General features: G+C 27.6%; 1 protein-coding gene and 1 long non-coding RNA gene across 2 annotated transcripts in view; one reads left to right on the top strand and one right to left on the bottom strand.

Annotated features, from left to right (window-relative positions):
• LOC136075180 (uncharacterized) overlaps positions 1-343 on the bottom strand; it is a 17,989-nt gene extending 17,646 nt beyond the window's left edge. Inside the window, exon 1 of the long non-coding RNA XR_010635726.1 lies at positions 144-343. This is a non-coding gene — a long non-coding RNA (uncharacterized LOC136075180). The remainder of the gene's footprint in view (positions 1-143) is intronic.
• A 23,663-nt stretch (positions 344-24,006) lies between these two features.
• LOC136074200 (uncharacterized) lies at positions 24,007-27,462 on the top strand. The gene is made up of 2 exons (XM_065786504.1): positions 24,007-24,254; positions 26,142-27,462. The coding sequence occupies exons 1-2, from the start codon at positions 24,007-24,009 to the stop codon at positions 27,460-27,462; spliced, it is 1,569 nt and encodes a 522-aa protein (XP_065642576.1).

Raw genomic sequence — 27,462 nt, 5'->3', positions numbered from 1 at the left:
TTTGTATTTAAAATCAAAAGTTTAAACTAACTTTCCAAAGTAAGAAAAATAAACTAAAATATATATACAATCATAAGAAATCAGTTATTTATCATTAGAATCATTATTCCTACTATTTTTGAGCTCATCAATAATATTTTTACCTTGGGATGGTTGAACCGGACAAAATATATAGGTAGTACCTATATATGCAATGTGATCTTATTTTTTGAGGTATAAATATAGAATAAAATATTTAGGCAGTATCGATATATTTTATTCTAAAACTCAAAAACATTAAGTGACATTTTTTAGTTTTAATTTCAAACCAACGCTCCATAGCAGTCCGGAAAAACAACAATTTACATGATTTTATTATACTTTGCTTATTAGACTCGCTTAATCCTACCTATTAGGTAGGGTAAACTGATCAATTTAAGGCAACTTTGCTTTTCATTATTTAAAAATATAAATTTGCATCGTGTAATATAACGAAAAAAAAAATTGGATTAAAATAAGATACTTAACAATGAATACAATTCACTTGTCGACTTTGTTAAGTAACCTATTCATTTAAGTATAACATACGTGCCTATTATAATTATTATATAAAGAATTTAAAAAAAAAATTAAAGTTAACATGGGTTTAGGTATCAATTTTTTAGCTAAAAGCATATGCTAAAAGACTTATTTCTGGCCATTTGAACTTAGTTCTGATTGTATAATGAAATTCACAAATTTAAAGAACTATCGATATTATACAGTTTTAACAATATTATTTTCCAATATTACTTGCAATTCAAGCGATTTAGAAACGTTTAAGAATTTTAATGTAATCAGAAAAACTTTGAAAATACCAAACATTGTTTACGTAGACGAAAAATTTATTATATATTTTAAGTATGTTTTCTATGCATCGTATATTTTAAACGGAATATTTTAGAAATTGCAAAGCTGAAAAATTATATTTTTTATATTATAACAGAACGATTCCACTCTTCATTAAAGATTTTAGTGCTTTTAAAAACCAACTAGTATTAGGATGTGGGCAGAAATAGGTCAGTTAACCCTATATTTGCAAAACGTTACAAGGCGTACTTTGGATCTAGCAAGAACGTTAAAAGACGTACTTCGGAACGAAAGGGTTAACCGAAACTCTGAACAGGGATCATCCATAAATTAGGCAACGCTAAATTTAATAAAAAAAAGAAAGTTTGAGACCTTAAGTTCTTTACGCAGCGGTTTTCATTAAACTTAATAAGCAATTTTTATTTTTTATTTAAACAAAGGGAAAACTTTTGTTTTTCTTTGTTTGGTAATTAGTAAACTTTAGCATTACGTAATTGATGGACGATCCCAAAGGTGATCAAAATCAATAAAAACAGTATTTTGACCTACCTTAATGTATAACTATAATACAACTTTTTTTTGGAAAATTAATAAAGAAAATTATTTATTTACGCAAGTTGCTGTTCATAGGCTGATTAAGCTTACTTAGTTGATGTGAACACTCCATTAACGGAGTAGTAAAAGCCTGTAAAGGGATTGTTACAGTCGTAAGCGCAACGCGTTGCTCCTACAGCTGTAACAGTCTTTGCGCAGTGCACGCTCTGCGCAATTTATTCACGCTCGCTCTGCGCAATTTATAAAAGACGTCACGCAAAAATTGTGTGACGTATTTTATAGACAACCCATAAACCAGGAAAAAATATGTTTTTATATTGTATTGCAAAAATGCTTAGTTTTAGACATTTTTAAAAAAGGTTAAAAATGCTCATATTTTCTAACACCTAAAAAACCTAAAAAAACATTAAAACTGATTTTAATGAAAAAAATTAAATTGGCCTTTAATGAAAAATAGAAAGAAAAAAAACGTTTTTGATGTGGAATTCGACGGCGATAATTCTTAAAAAAACAACAACAACAATATTTCTTCAAATTCTAATTTAATTTTAATTTTTTCACAATCAATAAAATTCACAAATTATTAATGAACGGCCGCCCTGTGTAGAAAATACAGTCCAGTTTCGAAATGATGATAGTCTTTAGCTTTCAAATTTCAGTCAAATGCTATAATAATGATAGTCCATGTTTGAAGTTATTTATATTTGCTGAAATTACCGCGTTTTAGGTTTAAAAAAAATTTTTTTTTTTTTTTTTTTCATATAATAAAATAAGTCTAGTTAAAAATATTGTACAAAAAATATTTCATCAACTATACAATTAATTAATTAACTAAACAATATAATTTAATTAATAAAATTAATTAATTAATTAATTTAATTAATAAAACAACAAACTTCTACTGGTTAGACTTTTTAACACAAAAGTTAATTCTTTCGGGCTAGATCACAATGGAATAACTATAAATAAAACGACAAATTCCATTTGGCTTTATTTGAAAACCAAAAATCTTGGTTTTAAAAATAAAAACTATAACTTTTTGGCAAGTTTACCGTGGTGAATTTTTAAATAAAACGACAAGTTCCATTGGGCTCGATTAGTTCAACCCAAGATTTGACTTTTTAAGGCAAAATCACAATGTCAGAAATTAATTCTCTTAGGCTAGATCACAATAGAATAATTGTGAACAAAACGACAAATTCCAATAGGCTAGATTTCTAAACCCGAGATCATGATGTCAAAACGGGCGATTTTTGAATAAAACAACAGTACTGGTTAGACTTTTTAACACAAAATCACATTGTCAAAAGTTAATTCTTTCGGCCAAGATCGCAACAGAATAACTATAAACAAAACGACAAATTCCAATTACGTAGATTTCTTAACCCAGAATCATGATACTAAAAGTAAAAAGGATAATTTTTAGATAGGGTTATCAGGGAGAAATCTTAAATAAAACGACAAACTCAAGTTAGCTAGATTCTCTAACCCAAGATCATGATGTCAAGAGGGGCGGTTCTTGAATAAAACGACTAATTTCAACTGGTTAGACTTTTTTAACGCAATATATTCAATTATACGCGAACTTATATAATACAAAGGACTATACTTAGACAGTTGTAAAATAGTAAGGAATATGTGTGCCTACTTCTTCTACATAAGCTGCAGTTTTTTACTGGACATCTGTCCAAATTTTAGTAATCTGATACTAACACTTAATCTTACTAGTTAATTCTTCCTTACTTCTCTCAGGCTATTACGGCTCAAAGTGTTCCAACCAGTACACGAGCCCTGTTCGTGTACGAAATTATACAAAAATATATTCTCGTTCCTCTGGATTAAAAAAAGCTAATCCATCATTGTAAGAAGATTCAGTCAAAGATGATACAGATCTTAATGAATCTCTGAATATAACTGCAAAACAAATAGCTTTCTTTTCTCATTCTCTGCAATTAGTGTTTCGTGACAAATTTAAGTCTCTAACAAGTTTTAAGTTTACCCTTTCAAATGTTTCTAAAATTCAAAATCTCTTAGATTAAAGTTCCTTATTTCGCCTATGGATCTGCTATGGGAAAATGAAATTGTTTAATCTAAAAATGAAACAAGTTGGGATAAATACTATCATTTGTGTTGTTCCAGTTGTTCTGTCACTATTGTGTTAAGAAAAAGCATTACGTTCTAATTAATAATTAAAACTCTGAAGCAAGAACTACATAACTGTTTTTATAGTATATTTCTGTTTCTAAAAATCAACCATCTTAATGTAATCGCACCACGTTCAAAAGTTCATATTCTTAACTTTGAAAACATTTAATTTATAATGGCCAGTGCAACGGACACGATGTGTGCATATCATTGGCTTGAAGATCATCATGGCACATACGAGCAAAAGAAAGAAGTTAGAAACAAAAACAGCGAGGAATTTTTTGTGTTTTTTTGTAATTTAGATTTTAATGGATGATTAATTTTGAATGATGGTTTTGAAAAAATAATGTAGTAAAGTAAATAGTGATTGCAGACACAAAAAAAGTCAATAAGATGTTATTCTAATAATAAAAATTAAAAAATAAGAAATATGGAATAAAAAAACTTCCAATACTTAAACATTTTATTTTCAGGTTTTACACTCTACTTTGAGCTAAGAACAACACCTAGAAAACTCAAGAACAACACCATAAACCTATTTGACATGTACTAAAAATGAGATTGCGCCTCGGCAGGGGCGTATCAAGCATTTTTGCTCTAAGAATGCTAACTTCAATGTAGACATGGAACAAACATTTATATATATACATTTATGTCATATAATGATAGTTTGCAAAACATTGCAATAATTGGAACGTGGGAACAAAAAAGCCCAAGAATATTTGCCCTTCTACCCCAAAAGTAAGAGATATAAGTTGATAAAATATTTTTTTACTATTCTCAACTAGACTAATAATCTCTCATCGTTCAAAAGTTATGACCTTATAAAGTTTGTAGCCTCCTCAAATTAGCCTCCTCAAATGTATGAATGTATAAATAGCCTCCTCTAATGTATAAATATCTAACAAATAACAAAATCCTAAATGAAAAACGGTTTGGCTTTCGAAAGCAACATTCAACCGAACACGCAATTCTTGATCCTATAAATAATATAAATCACTCCTTTGATAATAAAATATACGTCCTTGGAGTCTTTGTTGATTTATCTAAGGCATTTGACACGGTAGATCACGCTATCTTATTTAGGAAAATGGAAAAATATGGGATAAAAGGTGTTGCACTAAACTGGTTCAAAAATTTTTTACTAGACAGAAAACAATGCGTTATTGCTCGTGGAAAAATATTTTCAAAATTACTTTTGGAATTAAAATGCGGTGTCCCCCAAGGTTTGATTCTTGCACCTCTTTATGAAACTACAAATACTGAACTTGAAAAAATAAACAGCTGGTTAAAATCTAACAAGTTATCGCTCGTCACAAAAACCAAATACATTCTTTTTCATTCTAATCTTAAAAAAATACCACCCGATTTACCTTCGCGAAATATAGATACTAAAGAAATAGAGAGAACCCAAGCAACTAAATTTCTAGGGATACTTATTGATGAGAACATCTCATAGAAATCACATATAGATATATTAAATACCAAAATATCAAAAATCATTGGTATCCTCTACAATTCTAGTTCCATACTTGATAATATATATACAATGATAATTTAAAGTTTCTATACTTCTCGTTTATACAAAGCTACTTCATATACGCTAATGTTGCATGGGCGAGCACTCATAGATCCAAACTAACCACACTATATCGAAAACAAAAACATGCTGCAAGAATAGTTTTTAATAAGGATAGACTCTCGCATGCTGAGTCACTTTAAAAAAAATTGAAAGCATTAAATGTATATCAAATCAATATATTCCAAAATTTGTTATTTATGCTCAAATATAAACTTGGACTTGTTCCTTCTTACTTTTCAAAGAATTTTTTCCAAAATAGCAAAAATAGATACCATACCAGAGGAACGGGAAACTTCAACGTACCTTTTAAAAAAACTAATTTCTCGCACTTTTCCATTTCGTACCGTGGTATATCTATATATCAAATTAATATCAAAAAATACTCAAATGGAAAAATCGAATAACTTAAATACTCTGAAAACGTTATTAAAAGATCTCATTTTAAACACTAACAACTTTATGAACTTTTATTAACCCAAAAACTTTTAAAACTATGTATAAAACTTACTTTGTTCCGAAACCAATGTAAACTCTAATAACTCAAAAAACTCTAAATAACTCAAAAACAATAGCAATAACAAAAACACAAAAACAAATGATAAGCTTATATATCAACAATTGAACGACTATATTACCAATATAGCAAATCGTGTACCTACTTATATTTATGTGTATTGAAATAAAATTAAAAATTAAAAACTTCTTTCTGAATTCTTTGTTTTTTTGCATTTTGGATTTTTATTCTCATTCTGCCGAAAACCGATAACATTTTTTTTTTTTTTAAATAAAAAATTATGTTAAAAAAAAGCATCCAAAAATATTAGTAACGCATAGCGGTTTCTTGATGAAAAGACCGTCGGTCTTCTGCAAGTTTTCCGCGTTCTTTGAAGTAATTTCTAATGCTTTACAGTTTTACTTTATATATTTTTTTGTATAACGTAACTTTGTAATTTTTTTTTTTTTAATTTCACTTACTCTGTAAAGATTCTATTATATTTTACGAATTTGTAAGGATTAAAGAACAAAAAATATTGAGGGGGGTTCAATTTTTTTATTTTTTCACTATTTTGTTTTTGGCGTTTTAGACTTATATATATTTATTTTAAAAAAAAAAAAAAAAACATATATATATTTAAAAATTAAAATATATAAAAATCTAAAAAATTAACATAAATATATTTATTTAAAATTTTCGTAAGGTAACAAACAGGTAACTTTGCTTTGCTTAAGAAACAATGCTTAAGAAACAATCTCATAAAACTCTATTTCATTCAGGGTTTTGTACCTGCATAACAACATAATTTCTAAAAATACCGATATTGAAACAATATTTAACATTACTTAACAATAATTATTCCTGTCAACTAAAACTAAAATCATAACTAAAAAAAAAAAAAAATCATAAAGCGATTTATATCACTGTAAATTTTTTTTTTTTTTTTTTTTTTTTTAGGTGCCCCAAGAAGTCCTAACGGTCTTGTCACAGAACACCACGGAAGTGCATTTAACCAGAAAGTTCACGCCTTCCTTACCGTGACGCGAAAATTTGTCCAGAGCTCGTTTCGAACCTGGATCTCCTGCTTATAAAGGAAGCGCTCTAACCAGTGCGCCACGGCCGCACATTGGCTACCTATACGTTACTATAGAAAACTCTCTACTAAAAAATTTATATATATCACTGACTTTTTTGCCATTTATGACTATATATTATTATATCTGTAATATATTAATAAATAATAGATTATATATTATATATATATATATATATATATATATATATATATTATATATATATAATATATATATATATATATATATATATATATATATATATATATATATATATATATATATATATATATATATATATATATATATATATATATATATATATATATATATATATATATATATATATATATATATATATATATATATATATATATATATATATATATATATATATATATATATATATACAGTATCGGACAAAACGAGTGCAACCAAATAATGCTAATTTAGTTTCTTTATATAAAAGTGGTGTATTTTTTCAATTTAGAGAAATAACTATGTAACTGTTTAGAAACAAAGTTCTTCAAGTTTTATTCATCACAAAGTTCATTATTTGCACACGAAAATTAATAAATTAATCAAAAGTATTAAAAAAAGTTGATTTCGTTCTGGACAAAACAAGTGCATCTCGACAAAATGTTGACCAAGCTGTATTTCGCTATCAATATTTCGTGGCGAATCCAATGTTGTCGATCACAGCCTTGAATCTTCAAGGCATAGATTCGATCAAGTGATTAATGAAACTTCGTGGAATCGCTACCCAGGCCTTTTGGATTTGTTCAAACAGTTGATCCTTATTACGAACACCTTCACGATTAATTCTGCGTTTGACGATCTCCCACAGGTTCTCGATAGGGTTGAGATCCGGAGATTGAGGCGGCCAATCCATCACCGATAGGTGGTTGTCTTGAAACCACTGCTTGACTACTTTTGCAGTGTGTTTGAGATCGTTGTCTTGCTGAAAAACCCATTTTATTGGCATACTCCATTCAGCATGAGGTAACATAACATCTTTCAGAATATTTTTATACATGAAATGATCCATTATTACATCGTTTTGATGTATTGGACCTAGATCATTAGCAGAAAAACACCCTCAGACCATTACATTGCCTCCACCATGCTTCACGGTCTTATGGCAGTAGCGTAAATCGAGGAGTTTTCCGGCCGGTCGACGTACACGACAAATGCCATCGCACCCAATGATGTTGTACTTCGATTCTTCACTGAACAGGACAGTTCGCAATTTCTGCACATACCAGTCAATATGAGATGTAGCAAACAGGAGTCTTTTCTTCTGGTTTTTTAGTGAAATCAGCGGTTTCTTTGCAGGGCGTGGAGAAAACAATCCGGCTTCAACAGCACGTCGTCTGATTGTTCGGTCCAATACAGGCTCTAATTGCTTTTGTATCTCGACTGATGATATCCAGGGATCCTTCTTGACGGATCTGAAGATCATTGAATCCTCTCTAGAAGTGGTGAAACGCGATCTTCCACCTTGGTTATCTGCTGCCAACTTCCCCGTAGAACGATATTTGGAACATAGTCTTGATACGGTCCATTTTTTCACGCGATAGTTATCACAAATACTTTTTTGTAACATTCCACTTACGTAATGGCCAATAATTTTCTTTCTTAGTTCCAATCCAAGACTGTCGGAAGCCATTTTTGCACTTGAAGTCATAAAAATAATAAAAATAAATAATCACACTTCTCAAGGCTTACAGTGTTACATTTACCTTGTGATGATACAATAATGCTCTGTGGAACACAACGTCTTGGTTGGATGTGGACTGTATTGATGTAATGAAACACTTGTTGTATTTCACTTCTTGTATTGATGTTCTTCAATAAAACACTTTGATAAAACTCACTTCGATAAACTGTCTTGATAATACTGACTGATTGACTTCGATATACTGACTGAATTACATGTCTCTTATATAGTAAAATTAACCTGTGTGAACCTGTTCTGGAAGATTCTAGATGCTTCTTTTCGATGCTTTTGGAAGCTTCTGGATGCGTCTGGATGCTTCTGAATATTTCTGGATGCTTCTGCATGCTACTGGATGCTTCCAGATGCTTCTTCTGGAAACTTCTGGAAGCTTCTGCATGCTTCTGGAAACTTCTGGAAACTTCTGGATACTTCCTTTAATTATTAAAAAACTTTCGTGAGGTTGACACGGACCAGACTTAAGAAAATGAAACAAACCAAAAAAGTTGCACTTGTTTTGTCCGCTGCAAAATTGCACTTGTCAACGAAATTCTGCCTGTGTGCTGTCACCTGTCAGCTGATTGCTCATGTCATGGCATGCTATGACTCCAACTCCTGAACTGTTTGCTGTGGTAGTATAGTTCGTTTCGTTTTTAAAACATGTAAAATTAGGAACACTTTTTAGCATTGTTCGATGTTGGTTGCAAATGTTTTTTCCAGTACTGTATATATATATATATATATATATATATATATATATATATATATATATATATATATATATATATACATATATAATTATAAAACTAAATTTTATTTAACATTTCAATGGGTACTCAATGACAAGTCTCCCTAGTCATCTACGAATTTTCTTTACAATATTATATTTACATTTAAAGAAATATAATTATATTTTGAAATAAGCATTTTTAATTATCATGATAAGAAAGTATTGTTACAATGTTATGTTATATATTTTTTATATTGTATTATTTATCGTGTCATGGAATAGTAACTTAGTGAACTGTAAATATAACAAAGTTGAATAGAAAAAAATACGCGAACAAAATACTAGATACAAGAAAAAAGCTAATGGAATATGTCATAAGATTTAGCAACGTATGTGAGTACGTTATAATTAAGTATGGCTAAGTATTATAAAAAGAGTTTTGCAAATAAGGAAAGGAGTGAGCAGGAGATAATTTTAGTAATAAATGAGGGGGAATGGGAAAATCTGTAAAAAATAACGATTGCATTTCTAAAATAAAAAAAGCTTCTCAAATCTATAATTCTAATAATTGAAATGTGTCAAATGTACAATGAAGTACGATGACTAGAAATGTACTATGACTAGCCGACTATATTCAAGAAAAAACTGACTATAAGTTGAAAATCACCTACTTTGCGGGACAGGAGGTGCAGACAAATCTTCTCCAACAATCTCAAATTTTAAAATTTCTAATTTTAAAATTTCTTTTAAAATAAAAATTTAAAAACAAGGAGGCGTGGCTAAAGTTTATATAAATATAAGGACTTATGGGAGAACCTAAAAAACCACACACACACAACCTAAATAAAAGACATTGATGCTCTCTCTGTATAAATTATTAGTCCTAATAAAAAAAAGTATAAAGTCCTAATCATAAAAGTAACTACTTGTTTTAAACCACTAGGTGACAATATTAATGAATTTTCTAACTATTTGAAACAGATTCTTATCAAAAATTACATCAAAAAAGAAATGTTCACGTCGTTTTTACAAGGAGATGTGAAAATGGACAGTTCGAAATACAATGAACTCGCCAACACAAACTCTTCTTTGAAAATTCATTTCAGCTTGGTATGCTCATATTTATAAATAAACCTTCCTTAGTCACTTCAACTTCATTTACTTCCATAGACAATATCCTGACAAACTCACATCTATATATATTTCTTAAAACAAGAACAGTGAAAGCAGTTATTCCTTATTCTTTTCTCCCATATTTTTCACTTGTTAAAAATTTGACATCAGTTAAACAATTTAGAAATCAAAAAACAAAGACAAACCAAAAAACTTTTTATTTGCGAATTTAAAGAAATGTCCTCTAAAACAATTTGGTAAATTATTTTGTTTGGGGAAAAGTTCGTATTAAGAGCTTTTTTTGACCTTGTATAAGCTTTTGATACTTTGTATTATTGAATTTTAATTAAAAAAATAAAAAAATTTGTATAAAAAAATCTTTTTAATGATTCAATATGAAGATAATGGACAACAGTTTGTCATAATTGACGGTGATACTAATACAAATAGTAAAACATTCAAAAGTCTTTACATTTTTTGAATGTTTGCAGATGATACGAATTTATTTTATTCATCTACCTCTTTTGACGATCATTTTGATGACCTTTACCTCTATCGATGATCTTTAGATGAGTCTACTTTGAGCTTTTTATAACTTATCATCACAACGAAACTGAAAAGCGAGTTTCCAATTATCCGTTTTTCTACTGGAACAGGAAAGGAAAGGTAAAAAAAAACAAATGAGGGAAATTGGAACAGGAAAAGAAAGGTAAAAAAAAGACAAACAAAGAAAACTGCGCATGCTCGTGTAATTTTTTTTCCGTTCTCATTCCCATTCCCGAATTAAAATGGATGAGTGGAAACTCACCTTGAAACTACTTTAGTTTAAGGTGAGTTTCCTAAATACGCAAACGTAACCTTGGAAAGTACACAAAAATCTAAATTAATTCTAGAATAGCATTTCATAAAAACAAACTTATCCGTGAAATTCCCATACAGAAATAAATAAATACATTAAAAGTTTACCGAATTAATATCTATGCAAACATACTATTCATGTTAAAATAGAAAATGAGTTCTCACACGATTTACAGAAAACTTCTTTCATACTATAAATTAAACTCAAGGCAACTAGTAGCTTTATCGTATCCAGGAAATATTTAATTCTCTATCTTTTATGTTTGAAAATAATTTGAACTATAAATAAAAGCCGATTTTATTTATGTAACAAATTAATTACGAAATACACCTTATTTACACTTCAGCCTATATAACATCTTTAAAAGTTGAAATTAAAAACATTGCTCTGCATATAGACATTTAAATAAAAATATTTTCGAGATTAATTTAGGTAAAAATTAAAAATTAAGCCTACAGTTAAATAGTTAACAGTCTGATATGAAAAATGCATTTTTTATAAAACATAATATCGTTTTTAACACAAAAACACACACAATCACACAAACAAACACACACTTATACACACCACATATTGTGATTGAAAAAACAAATTTCTGCAATAATAATTATAATTTTTTGTATAAAAGTCAAAATATATATTTATAAATACACATAAATATTTATCTTATTAAGAACCAAAACATTTATTTGTATTTTTGTGAAATGCATCATGGTTTTCGATGACAAGGCTCATTTTTGTAAAGTTTTTTCAAAAGATCCAGCTGAAAAAAGAAATGAAGTGAAAAGAAAAAATGGAAATAAACTTTTAAGAAAAATGAGACAAATAATAACAAACCGATATATACTTAATAAATAATTAGAAATGAGTGATTTTTTTAATGTCAATCTAAAGTGAAGGTGGAACACAAAATGATCTAACTAGTGTTTGCGGATACAAAATTGTGGAAATACCAAACGAAAGAAAATAAGCAAGTTGAAAAAGAAAATAACAATAAAGATGAAGTGACCAATAGGTAAGAAACGGTAGATGAAAAAGTAAAGACCAATAAAATAAAAAAAAAGAGACTGACAAAGAAAAGGAAAAAACTGATTATTTTAGTCAACTCATAAACTGCAAAAAAGTTACGTTGATCTACAATTAAAGATAATTGATGTTGACGCCTGTCAAGTCAATTCGTCTCAAAACAGACCCTTTGATTTACCTGCTAAAATAGATTATTATTTGGATAATAACTAGAATTTAAAATTAATTTGGAATATTAATTTATCTTCATTTTTTGGAACAACGCTAAAAGAAAGCCTTGTTTTAAAACATGAATAAATAACTTTTTAGAAATTTCTTAGAGTTTCAGTAAAACTAAAGACTACATAGACGCAAAACTTTTCAACCATTTGTTTAAAAAAAAATTCAACATTTTTCAACACTTTGTTTTTTAAAAAATTTACAACAATCATTGCTTCTAAAGTGTCCGCCATGGTACGGCTGGAGGTGAAACAACTCAACTGGTTATTCTTTGGCTCCAGGCAACAAGTCTATAAGTTTTTCGAAAAGATGATTATCAATTCCACGAAGAAGATAGAGTTCGATTGGGGGAGTCGCATCTAAAACGAGCACTGCCCATATTGATTAACAGTGTTTAGATTACATTTACAAATTTTAGGCAAAGTTTAAAATTGAGCCATTAGCAACAAACTTGACCTATCTTTCCTTCAATGTGCCAAAGATCTTAAAGATCTGCATTCTATTAGAATATCTTGCTCAATCGGAATTGAAATCCAAAAATGATTCTACCCATTTTTAGATTAAACGAAATGTAAAATTCCACATCATTCACTTGAATAATATTTAACGCTTCGACATTCTCGTATGTTTCAGGTAGAATTTCAATCAATGGCATCAATGAGTTGACGTTTAACAACTCTGTTTTGAGAACCAAGGATCAATTCTAGGGCCTCTTTTATTTCTCATTTATATAAATAACTTGAGTAAATTTTTCAATATCTTAAACTCAATTTTATTTGCCGACGATACGAATGTATTTTATTCTAATAAAGATATTAATATTTAAGTTGCAACAATGAACAAAGAGCTTGCGAAACTAAGTGAATGGTTTATATCAAATAAATTGTCCATATATATTAAAAAGACAAAATATACTTTCCTCCATCGTTTTCATGATAAAGACAACGTTTCTTTAAAAATTCGTAAGCTTTTTATTAATAATTCTTATATCAAAAGAGAGCGTTCTTTGTTGTTTCTAGGTGTAGCTTTAGATGAAAATGTAACGTGGAAAGAGCACATACGTATAATCCATAATAAAATCTCAAAATATATAGGCCTTTTATATAAAGCCAAACAGTTGTTAAACCAAACTTTTTTGAAATTTATTTATTTTTCTTTTATTCATTGCTATCTAAATTACGGTAACGCTGCTTTTGTGCAGCATTAATGTAATCTAAAAATAAAAAGCTTTCAATTAAACAAAAACACGCTGTAAGAATTATTGGAAATGTGGATCGCTTCTCACACACTTAATTTATTTTTAATAAATTCAAAATACTCGACGTATTTCAACTTAATTTATATCATATTCTTATATTTATGTTCTAAGGAGATAATAAAATGGCACCCATTTTATTTAATTCATTTTTTGAAAAACAAATCATTTATACCCAACAAGATTTTCTAATAACAGTTATATTCAATCAAAAGCATATTATTCCGCTACTAAGTTCTCGATTGCAATCAGAGGACCTAAATTATGGAACACGTTATTGGATAATGAGTTTAAAAAAAATTCCTCCCCTTGATCAATTTAAAAATAAAATAAAAATTAAACTTTTGATAATTGACAACGAACTAGACTTCTTCTGAAACTTTTAAATAGGAGTAATCACTCCTTTTATTTACTTGTTATTTACTTTATTTTTGATCATATTTATTTATTTTAATCTGAATTGGTATTTTACCTTTCTTTGATGTTCATGTTTTATCTCATTTTTATTTATTTTTAAATTCGAACTCTTAATAAATAGAAATTATAAAAAAAAAAATTATATATTTACATGTAAAGTATTTTTTATATTTGCATTTATATATGTATTTTATGCATATATTATATTTTGATAACGGTAATACATTTTTTTGTTATTTATATTCTTGTTTTGAAGGTGCTTGGCGATAGGGCTGAATTTGTCTTCTTCTTGCCCCAGCCATTTATATACATTTTGTAAAAGTTTATAAAAATAAAAAAAAAGCTATTTATCCCTTTTAGCATGTTAAGCATTTTTTTGTTAAGCGCTACTTGTTTTGTCAATCTTGTCACTAAACTTAATAACAGCCAAAATTATTTTCAAAAATGTTTCTCTGTCATTAATTTCAAGTTTTGCAATTGCTTATAGCTTTGATCTCTATTAGTACTTTGTTACTTGAATCCTCCAAATTTTTGCAATAAATAATATGTTTTTGTTCTTCAGTTTTTCCTTTTGTAGTTGCAAAGTTGAGAACGGGATGCTGAAAGAAATCTTTAGTTATTTTATTAAGATTATGGGACAATAAAGTCAAATAACCAGATTTTAGTTAAGATTTAAGTGCAGATTGTTGAACTATTAAGAAAAAACCCAGATATAATGTAAACTGTTGATTGTAATAACTTTTAACTAACATTTAATAATTTGTAATAATAAAAGAGAAATAATAAGTATAAGTATAAATTGATTTTATTTATTTTCAAAATGTAAAGACTTTTTCTCTTGGAGGAAAACCTTTGCCTTCATCTCAGCAAATTCAATTTAATCTGTTCCAACATAATCTATGTTGACCAAAACTAGCCAGTTTTAGCGTCTTATTGCGAGTTGCAGAAATGATTGGAGCTACATTTTGCACACTATGCATACATCTTTTTTCTGTTAATGGAAAGCAAGGATTTAAAAAAGCTACAGTCTTGAAAGATATTTCATGTTTAAGATTTATTTTGAATCCCTTTAGGAACCCTAAAGGAAGATTTTTATAAAGTTTTAAGGCTTTCCAATTTGGGAAATAGGGCAATCACATGCTTCAGACGTTCGCTTCAAAAGCTTGATTACAGTCGTTAGGAAATTGTAGAGAGATGGTAATGAATATGCCATATCACTAGCTTTTTTCAAAATAGTTTGACATTAGTTGCAAATTTTTTTTTGTTTTTTTTGTTATTGACCATCTCAAGGCCGAGAAGGCCACTACAGATGAGAAGGCTACTTGTGGTTACAACCCTCTCTCAACTCTATAACTCCGAAACACGAACCTTGACAAACAAGGCCGCTGCGCGAAGAAACAAGTTGAGCGCGGTACTACCAGGGACGTGGTAGGGATCGAACTCGGAACCTCTCGCTTATGAAGCGAGCGCTTTACCACTACACCACTACCGCATTACCAAGACATTTACCGCAATACCAAGACATCTTGAACACGTGCTCACTTGGATGTTTAATATTAACCCAACTACCACAAATACTGATTATTTAAACCAAATTGGTTTAAGGGTTAAATTACAAAGAGATCAGATTTTTCAAATTATTTTTTAATTAGCACAATCTGATTCCACTTGTTTACTTTTTTTTTTTACGTTTAAGGTTTATCTAAAACTTATAAATTAAACTAAGTTTAATTTATATGGTTCGTTTATGAAATAAATTAAAAAGGGATTAGAGGGATGAAAAACGAATGGCAAAGAAAAAACTTTTTTATTTTGCGTTTAAGAGTAATGACGATCTGATGAACTCAATCCCTCTCAAATTGAAGGGATTAAATTTTACATGATGACAGTTTCTAAACACCAAGAGTTTTCGCTGTGAGATTTTTTATTGTTTTATTAAGAAATATTAGATTTTCTATATTTATGTTAACATATATATTTACATAAGGATTTTTAAGTATATAAATTAAAATTATATACATTTTATGATTTTTTTATTATTTTTACATTATTTTATTATATATTTTGATTTAGACTTTACCTTTTTTTTAACTAAATTTCATAAAGTTATGTTGGAAATAAAGTTTATCGTGTTAATTTAGTACAATGTTTCTAACTTTTTTTATATTCTTGTGGTATGATTTTGTGGTATGATTTTATTTGCATGAGAATTTTTTCAGAAGTAAAGATTTTTTGCTTTTCGTTGATCAACTTCATAATTGCTATTGAACAGTGAACTCTAAGCTAAAATGGTAAATTAAATATTTAATTTGTTTTCAATATCGACAAAACAGACATTTGATCGGTAACTAAGACACATATTTGCGTAAAATAGTGAAAAGTAGTTTAAAAGTATAACTTAATAGACTTCTGAATAAATACATAAAGTTAAGAAAAACAATTACTTTTTTCTCATTTATCATATTTTTGTATCATTTAATTTACATATATATGTATAGATATATAAAAGTTTATATTTTAATTCGTATTTAACTTGAATTAAATTCACTTAAATAAACTGACCGGCATTTATCAACGGGCTAATTGCAACATGGGTTAAATGCTGCATTTAAAACATAATCTTTAAGTTTCTGTTTCCAAATATTTAAACATTATATATCTATTAGGACAACATGGCGGCTCAAGAAAAATAATAAAAACAGTAATAAAATTAAAAACTGAAATACTTATTTAATTTTTTCACGATATAAAATTCTAAGTGCGGTTTTCAAAGTCTTTTTATGGTTTTACTGAAACTAAAAAGATATTTGAACAAATCGAGTTAAAAAAATCTTTTTCAAACAACAACAACAAAAAACATAGTTGTTTAAAGTACATAGTTATATGTTATAGTAATATAACAACTTGACCCAAAGTGCATTAAGCGACAACATTTTTTTTTCCATTTTTATTTTCATCATTGACGTAAAATTAATTTTATATTACATCTATCAATGTTGAATTAATATATCACTAAGACCTATTTTATTACCCTTTAAATAAATAAATGAATTATAGGAAACAAACAAAGTTTTAAAAAATGCGTTGCAATAAGATGAGGTCACTTCTACTATAAAACAAGTACTATTACGGAATATTTCTTTCATTAATAAAACTACTGTGTAGAAAGGAATCGGAAAACATTGGCTTTTATCAAATGGCGACAATTAGTGAGCTAAAGTGCCCGTTATACAACAAAAACATTTGAGTTACGCATTTATTATTCATTATTATGATAGGTTGTATTGAATCTTTACCGGAGATTTTTACACTATTCAATAAACTTTAGCAAAGTGTTTAAATTTAGGTCAGAGATTAGCAAAAAGGTCAGATCAAAAAGTTGTATATTGACTTTTTTATTCATTTGCAATTAACATGCGTATGTAAATGGTTAAAAATGTTTATTTTATATAGCACTTGGTCAACTTTTTTTTCCCATTAGGAAATTAAAAATGTCAAAAATTGTTTTAAATATGAGTGAAAAACGTGAAATACTTGTAAATAATGGCAATAAAGCTGTGGCGTTTAGAAATACTCTATTTTTGTAGAATTTTAAAATATTTTTACATAGAGACATCACCGAACAATAAAAATCAATTAACTTTATTATTTTTTTAAATTTTCAAACTATTTTTTTTAAAGAAGATAAAAAATACCAACAAGTACATTATTTATTAATTTTTTTTGTTTTTAATTGTATTTAAAAATATGAAAACTAGAAAAAAATGATCGCTTTTGGCAGAAAGTCTGTTAAAACCGATCAATATAAAATACATTTAATAAATTTAACTTTTTATATATGTAAATGTATATATTTTTTATATAGCATACAGAAATGTGCTATATATTTTTTATACAGCATATAGAAATAATAAAGGAATAAGGGTATACATTTTTTACAACAACAAAAATTTGAACCCATAACAAAACTGTTTGGCAAACATGTTTTGTTGCAGAGCCAAGTATTGCAATTTGGATTCTAGCATGACATCATGTCCGAATGCAATTCTTTTTTACACTTTCTGCATTTAACTTTTCTTCTTTTGGCTGAAGGTGTTGTAATCGGTTCTATGTTTTGAGTTACTTCTTTTTCTGCAGGGTTTGGCAATGGCATTATGAGTTTACAGATGGTTTTACGCTTTTTAGCTAGTTTTTCAGCTAATTTGAGTTGCTTAACTTCTTCTCTTTTTTTGAGATCTGCAACACCGTGTTCTGTAATACGTTGGCCAGCGATTTTTGGAATATTAGGTTGCCTCGATTTTTTTACATCAGACTAATTTTTTTCTTGAAAAAACTCTTTAGCTCATTTTCCATTTAGGTTTTCATTCTCTCATGTAGTGCTCTGTACTTATCGAACCTCGAAGCTGCAGTTGCTGGTTCAGAAGATAATGCTAAAGCCTTTATTTTCTTCGCAATGGCGTTGAAGACGTCGGTTGATTAAACGTTTCGGAGAATGCTAATGCCTGTTGATTGATTTTGTTTTTGTGGAAATAACCCAGAATTTTCAAAACCAGCAATAGCGTGCAAACGTGTAAAACACTTACCGCTCTCATACACCTGTTTGAGCAACGTAGGAAATTTTTCTTTATCTAAGTTTTTGCATTTTGTAATAAACTTCTCAATAAAACTTCTGAATGACTAAAAGGTCATTTATAAGTTTTATTGAGAATTTCAGCTAACTTAGATCCTACAGTTTGTTTACTTTTTTTCAATGAGAGATAGCATAATTGGTGCACAATCCTGAACAAGCTACATTGGTTAGAAATCGTGTATCTCAGTTTTACAATAATTTTGAAGTTGAAATATAGTCTTTGATTAGAAAAGATCGCAATTTGTTTGGTTCTTTTATATTTATTTATTATTCAATTGTAACAATAGTAATATTATTGGTAATATGTTTAGTGATAATAGTGAAATTGAAATGGATAATGTTAGGCTCGATATTGTTAGTGTAAATGGTAATAGGCGACATAAAAATAGCTGTTGTCAAATAAAAGAGATAGATCTAGGTAGGATAAAATTAATCATTGTTGAAATGTAAAAAATGCTGCTCAGCGAGCAGATAACTTACTTTTAAGAATTCAGTGTCAAGCAGTGTTGATGTTTGTTAATTCGATTTTACTTTAGACACTTGAGAACAAAGTAAAGTATGAATTTTCTATTTATAGTAATATTATTTATATATTTATAGTAATATATTGAGTGATTTATAGTATATATATTTATAGTAATATTTAAATTAATAACAGTTTATAACAACAAATTATAAACAAACAGTTAATAACATAAATGATTTTAAATTTTTTTTTAGTTTCAAACATAATTTTCTTTTTTTTTTTTAAGTTGCCTGTGTCATCACTTGATTAGTTTGCTTACTGTTAAAACATGGTTTTAATTTTGTAAATTTAATATGATGTTAAGTTTACTCTATTAACCATTAGTCAACAATCAAAGAGAAGTCGTAACTTAATTAAGAAATGCTGGGAGTTTATCTTTCAATCAAGGTAAAAATAATTTTGTTTACAGGTAACATAATAAAACCAGTTACTATAATCTATTGTGTTTTTTTACTCTTTTTAACATTCCGCTTTGAAAACACTTTCTTTCTCTCCCTCTTTCTCTTAGATGAGAGGGAGAATTAAATAAACTTCTTACATATTTCTTAATACCACAATTGATTATGACCATTTATAAGAAATATCTTACAAGTTGCTTGCTATTTTCTGATATAATTGTTTAAATTAATGATTATAATTGTTCCTCGATTGTTCAAATATTGTAACATATAAAATCTTTTTAGATCAAGTATTTTAGTTAATAAAATATTTTATAAAGTTGTGGTGTTATTACGTTGTATTGTCTATCCTTTTTATAGTATTTTTTTTTTAACTATTCTGGAGACAATAATCTGTGTTTACAAAAATCTTATGCTATGCGCTATTGTTACTGTGTTTTGTGTTGATAGAACTCAGCTGTTAAATCTATTTTTTTGTTCTTTATAATTATTATTCTAATTCTACTAACAATAAAATGCAAATAATACTTTTGTAATTAAAAATTGTATTTTTTTTTTCATTTCTTTTTATAGGTATTTGCAGGCTTTACTTGACTTTCCTTTACTTTACTGGTACGTGCTGAGTTATGACAGATTGTAAAAAGAACTTTACTGATGTTATTGCAGCTTTTATGTCGTTATCTATAAGCAATGAAATTGCTGATAGGGAGTAAAACTTAAAATGTTATTTATAGAAAAATTTGTATTTAATTTTTTAGATAATATATCAAGTTATTAATGTGTTTTTTACTGTTGTAAATGATTTAATTACTAATAACTCGTATTACGGGTTGCTTACTTGTTGCATATATAATAACTATTATTATATAGAACAATTTGTCATATTAAAATATTATTTGTGATCATAAATATTATATAATATGTTTAATAACTACTATAATATAATTTGTTTATATTTATTATAACGATTATTATCATAATATAATTGTTATTATATAATAATTATTTCTTTAACGTATCACGAGTTCATCTGGAAAACGCGCCAAGTAAATTTAATTTAAAAAAACTAGTAAAAACTGAGCTACTCATAGTTGTGCATCATCAGATATCATTTCATATATTTTAGACGTTTTTCATATGGTCTATATGATAAAAATAGATTTTTTTTAGATGTTTTGTAAGTGGCTAAAGTACTCAAAACTACTGAATTATTTTATGTTGTGTTTGATGTTATATAAATTATGTTATCATTTTTATTCATTTAAAATGCGAGTAGTTTCTTACGTCTAATTAAATTTTTATAACAGCATATAATTTAAATTCTTTTATTTTTGACTTTCGGGTAAACTCTGTAATATAAGTCTATTTGCTGATTTAAAAATGATTTTTTTCGTTAATTTGAATTGAAAAAATGAAATACGGAAACCGTAAATTTTACGGAGAAAGTGCTGTCTCTTTGCTGCCTGACTTTCTCCATTAATTTATACGGAAAAAAGGAAATAATTTTTACGGAGAAAATACGGCGAATAACAGTGTATAAAAAAATAACCTAAAAACAATACCCTAATAAAATAACCTACAATTTGTTAGTCAATACAATATACACCTTGTATAAGTTTCTTTAATTTTTAATTGGCACACATTAGTAAATTTGATTTTAAACATTAATATAACAAAAAAAGAGAGTAGAAAATGGTGCTTGTCCGAATGTTCTATAGGAGGACATGCACCATTTTCTACTCTTATAATTTATTTTTATATTTTTATATTATATTTTTTATATTTTTTACTAATAATTACTCATCATTTACTCTTAACTAAAAAAGATGATATAGATCTAAATAAATCTCTGAATACAACTGCAAAACAAATAGCTTGCTTTTCTCATTCTCTGCAGCTCGTGACGATTTCAAGTCTCTAACAAGTTTCAAGTTTACCCTTTCAAAATTTTCTAAACTTCAAAATCTTTTGCATTAAAGTTCTCTATTTTGTCTATGAATCTGCAATGGGAAAAAGAAATCGTGTTTAATCTAAAAGTGAAACAATTTGGGACAATTACTACAAGGCAGTTACTATCATTTGTTTTGTTTCAGTTTTTCTTTCACTACTGTTTAAGGAAAAAGCATTACTTTCTTATTGACGATTAAAACTCTGCAGCAAGAACTACATAGCAGTTGTCATAGTATATTTCTGTTTCTTAAAATCAACCATCTTGATATAATCGCACCACGTTCAAAAGTTCATAATCTTAACTTTGAACACATTTTATTTATAATGGCCTGTGCAATGTTTCCGATGTGTGCATATCATTGGCTTAAAGATCATCATGACACATACGAGCAAAAGAAAGAAGTTAGAAACAAAAACAACGATTTTTTATGGTTTTTTTTACGATTTAGATTTTAATGGATGATTGATTTTGAATGATGGTTTTGAAAGAATAATGCAGTAAAGTTAATAGTGATTATAGACACACAAAAAAGTCAATAAGATGTTATTCCAAGAACAAAAGTTAAAAAATAAGACATTTCAATACTTTCAAAAAAACTTTCAATATTTAAAGATTTTGTTTTCAGGTTTTACACTTTACATTGAGCTAGGAACAACATAAAGAAAACTCAAGAACAACACCATAAACCTCATTGAGGTGTACTAAAAATGAGGTTGCACCAAGGCATACCATGCATTTGTTGGTGTTTAAGAAAGCTAACTTCATTGTAGACATGGAACAAACATTTATATATTTACATTTATATCGTATTATAATAGTTTGCAAAACATTGCGATAATCGGAGCATGGGAACAAAAAAGCCCCAGAATATTTGCCAACTCTTTCTACCACAAAAGTGAGAGATATAAGTTAATAAAATATTTTTGTACTGTTCTCAAATAGACTAATAATCTCTCAGCGTTCAAAAGTTATGACCTTATAAAATTTGTAGCTTCCTCATGTTGAGGGGAGTTCAATTTTTGTTTTTTTTAAGTATTTTTGTTTTTGGCGTTTTAGACTTCGTAAATTTCTTTCCATAACCTAAAATAAAAAAAAACTCATGCAACATGAGTTTTTTTTTATTTTATTTAGGTGTCCCAAGAAGACCTAACGGTCTTGTCACAGAGCACCGCGGAAGTGCATTTAACTAGGAAGTTCACGCCTCCTTCCTTACCATGACTCAAAAATAAGTCCAGAGTTCGTTTCAAACCTGAATCTTCTGCTTCTAAAGCAAGCGCTCTAACCACTGCACCAGGGCTGCATTATTTAACTTTACCGCACTTGCTGTCTGCAGTTTTGATAATCATTGGCGTTAACATAATGTCGAAATTTAATTATTTGGCCAAGAAAATCTTTGCCTTTGTCTTGGCATTAGAACATGTGGTCTAAGCCTTGCTTTTTTTACCTTTTTAATAATTTTATCTAAAACAAGTGCTTTAATTACTGCGTTATGGCTACTACAAGTACTAAATCATCAACCATACTACAAAGAGGTTTTTTTATGCTGAATTCTATTTAAACCAAGTTTTCAGAAAGCCTTTATTTGCATTTTTTTTAGCTTTATTAGAAATATTTGCTGAAAAAATTAAGTTTATTTATGTAGATTTTTATCTTGTATTTGCTCTAGCTTTCCTCAAATTAATAATTTTCATTTACTTTTGTAATCAATTTTGTATTACCTTTTTTCATGGTTTTATACTAATAACAACAGTAGCGTAACGTAGCGCAGTGTTTATACTTACTTTGAGGTGGTAATTAATAATTTGACTGACACCGGGCTGCTGTTAAACAAATGAAAGAAATTAAACAGAAAAGACGTTATATTTTTGGTAGATAGGCATGTTATTGAAATGGTTATTGAAATTTGAAATTGAGTGATATGCTGGGTGTGTGTAATAAAAAATTCAATTATGAATACGGCATCATTTTGAAAATAAGTCCTAAGAGATTTCTTATCTAAATTTTAAGATGTTCAAATAAACATTTACAAAGTAATAATAAAATTGTTTATAAATAAAATAAAAACAAATAATTTTTTTAAATAGTTAAAAAAAATAACCTTTCTCCATACATTCCTCCATCACCAGGAAGCCAAGATATTGTATAGTACAAAACGTAGATATCTCGTGGTACAACAGAGAGAATAAACACCGATGCCATCATTACCAATATTTTCATAACTGTTTTGTTTTTATTGCAGACATTGAGCAAGTTGTTTTTTTAAAAATACCAGTCTTTCTCAATTATGAAGCTTAATATACACAGCAAATGTTGTCATTGAAAATACTGAGATAAAAATTGTAGACCTGGCTGCTACCAAAGTAATTAGGGGATAAGCGTAAAAATGGTTATTGACAGCAGCAGTATTACATGTTTGATATTTGTCAATATGTAGAGAACTTATGTAATACGATTCCCAAACAACTGATATTAGTACTGTTACATAGATGGCCATGAGTATAATTAATTTTCGGAAACGTCTTTTAAAAGGAAAAATAATTGAGCGACATCTATCAACTGCCATAATAAGTATAACACCAGTTGATATGTTGGTCATAACACGACTAAATGTTGGCGTTTTACTAAGTGTTTTACACCTAAACCATACGAAATCCCATTGTTTGTGGCATGTTAAAGTCCAGTACAAAAATACAAAAAGGCCAAAAAATGAACCTAACCCATCAAAAATTGCGAGGTAAAAAATGAGTAAATCAATGGTTGGTCTTTTTTTAAATCAACTTGAAAAATAATAACGACTAAAACGTTTCCCATCACTCCAATAATAATAACGGCAATATATCCGAAAACCAGAAAATAGTTAGCAAGTGTCAGCTGACATTTCGTATTGAACGTTGAATTTTCTTGTGTCGAAACATTAGGTTCAACAGTGAACATTTTTTTTAACTTGTGTTTATATAAGATTTTAGAAAAGTTTAATTTTTCAATAGCTAACAAGTTTATACATATCTAAGACCACTTTCGAGGTTTTTCTCCACTCCACTTTCAAACAACATTTTGATGAAATAAGAATGCATTTAATAAAGGGTAGTAAGCTTTACGTGGTCATATTTTTTAAAATAAAATTTTTAAAATAATATTATTTTATATATCTGATAACTGTAATACTTATAGAATCTGGCTTTAAAATTATTTATTTGTAATATTAAAATTAGTTATTTAAAATTTTCGCAATGCAACAAACAGGCAACGTTAGATTGCTTAAGAAACAAAACATTTCTCATGAAACTCTATTTCTTACCGGGGTCCATACCTTCATAACAAAATAATTAATCCCGTCAACTTGAAAACAAAAATCATAAGTCAAAAAAAAAAAATCATGAAGTAATTTATATCACTATACGTAACTAAAGAAAACTCTTTACTAAAAAATTATATACATTGTATATAAATTTTTTAGTAAAGAGTTTTATTTATGTATTATATATATATATATGTATTATATATATATTTATGTATATATATGTATTATATATATATTTATGTATATATATATATGTATTATATATTTTATTTATGTATTATATATATATATACATAAATAAAATATATCTTATATATATCTATAATATATATACTTATATATATCTATAATAGAATAATATATATATATATATATATATATATATATATATATATATATATATATATATATATATATATATATATATATATATATATATACTAATATAAACTACATTTTATTTAACATTTCAAACATATCCTATATCCTATGATAAGTCTTCCTGGTCTTCTACGAGTTTTTTTTACAATATTATATTTATATTTAAAGAAACATAATTATATTTTGAAAGATGGATTTTTAATTTTCATGACGAAAAACTATCGTTACTAACGATAACGAGTGATGCGAAAGTTATCGGACAAAATAAAAACGTCAATAACTTATTTATAAATAAAAAAACAAACTACTATAATATTTTTTTTAAATAAAGCATTTATCTTTTAATAAAAATATATTATTATTGTTATTATTTTTTGAACGTCGTAATAGCATAAAATAAGTAATTATTTTTAAAAATAACACGATGTTTTTTATTCTTGACATGTTTCGTAAAATTTATTTACATTTTCAAAAGATTATTTTACAATAATAAAAAACTCTGAAATATATATTAAAAAATAGAAGTCTTTACAGAGAATTATTAACGGACAAAAAATTATACATAATAAACCAATATATTTATTACAAAATAACTCGGTAAATAACCAATTAAAATAACCAACTGTCAAAAAAATATAGATATATATATATAAATAAACTGACAGTAAAATTAAATAGATAAGTTTATAGCATAATGTAAAGCTTGTTTATTAAGTGAGGGACTTTCCCATTTAATGTGGAGGGCTTCTTTTTATCTTTAATTTGTGTTTGTTTGGGGCATTATCCAAAATCTCAAAAGAATCACAGTTAGCCAAATTTTTGCAATTAAGAGATAAATTTAAGTGTTTAAATATATGAGATTGTTTATCACTTTTAAGCTCATTTATTCTAGTTGCCAAGTTGTCCAAGAGTTCATAAACTGATTTTGTGATAAACTAGTTCTCTTCCAACATTTCGACCTATTATCTCAACAATCGGAACATATAACTACAACCTTGCCAAACATCTCTCTCATTTATTGTCTCCATATATACCTAAACAATTTTGCACTTTAGACTTATTTTCTTTTCTTGAAGAATTAAAACAAATTAATGTAACTAATAAATTTATTGTTTCATATGATGTTGAAAGTTTGTTCACGAATATTCCTCTTAAAGAAACCATCAACATTGCAACTGATTTATTTTTTAAAGATAAAACTAACTCAAAACATTTTTCAAAAGTTCAATTTAAAAAATTACTTCAGATTTCCACATCCGGTTTTCTATTTGGCGGGAAATATTACGATCAAACAGATGGCGTTGCTATGGGTTCTCCTTTAGCGCCCATCTTAGTTAATATTTTCGTCGGTTATCATGAACAAACATGGGTCAATAACTGCTCTTTTACAGCACCATTTTTTTATAAACGGTATGTGGATGACATAATTGCTATTTTTAATTCTGAATATGAAGCTCAAGAACTTTTCAAACACTTCAATAAACAACATAAAAATTTGAAATTTACTATGGAAAAAGAACAAGATAACCAGATTGCTTTTTTAGATGTACTTATTAAAAAATCCAATTCGTTAACGACTTCAGTTTATCACAAAAAAACGTATACAGGTCTTTTACAAAATTTTTTTAGTTTTATTCCCTCTTGCTACAAATTTGGACTTGTTCGGTGTTTGATTGATCGTACATTTAAAATTAATAATTCTTGGTTTGGTTTTGATAAAGATATTAAGAATCTATCATTAGTTTTACAAAATAATAAATTTCCACTAAAAATTATTGACTATGAAATTAAATCCTATATTGATAAGAAAATGAACCCATCTGTGTCTAACATTGTTAATAGCTTAAATATAAGATACTTTAAGCTTCCATACATTGGAATGTACTCTAATTACACTAAAAAGAAAATTTCAAAAATTGTTCATAAATATTGTAAGGATATTCTAATAAAATTAATTTTCACTACTAATAAAATACAAGATTGTTTTTGCTTAAAAGAGTCACTTCCTAAACTGCTTAAATCTCATGCTGTCTATAAATTTTCTTGCGCTGGCTGTAATGCCAGTTATATTGGAGAAACCTCCAGACACTTGGCAACTAGTATAAATGAGCACCTTAAAAGTGATAAACAATCTCATATATTTAAACACTTAAATTTATCTCTTAATTGCAAAAATTTGGCTAACTGTGATTCTTTTGAGATTTTGGATAATGCCCCAAACAAACACAAATTAAAGATAAAAAGAAGCCCTCCACATTAA

Source organism: Hydra vulgaris, chromosome 01, assembly GCF_038396675.1.
Source record: "Hydra vulgaris chromosome 01, alternate assembly HydraT2T_AEP".
In the NCBI taxonomy this organism is placed as follows: Eukaryota; Metazoa; Cnidaria; class Hydrozoa; order Anthoathecata; family Hydridae; genus Hydra; species Hydra vulgaris.
Note: the sequence above shows the minus strand (reverse complement) of the source record. Positions and strands in the feature narration are given on the sequence as shown.

Excerpts from the sequence above, each read along its gene's own strand:
- LOC136074200 (XM_065786504.1), top strand. The coding sequence starts at position 24,007 with ATGGCCATGAGTATAATTAATTTTCGGAAACGTCTTTTAAAAGGAAAA. Across the intron at positions 24,255-26,141 it reads AACCCATCAAAAATTGCGAG|TTCTCTTCCAACATTTCGAC; the intron begins GTAAAAAATGAG and ends GTGATAAACTAG.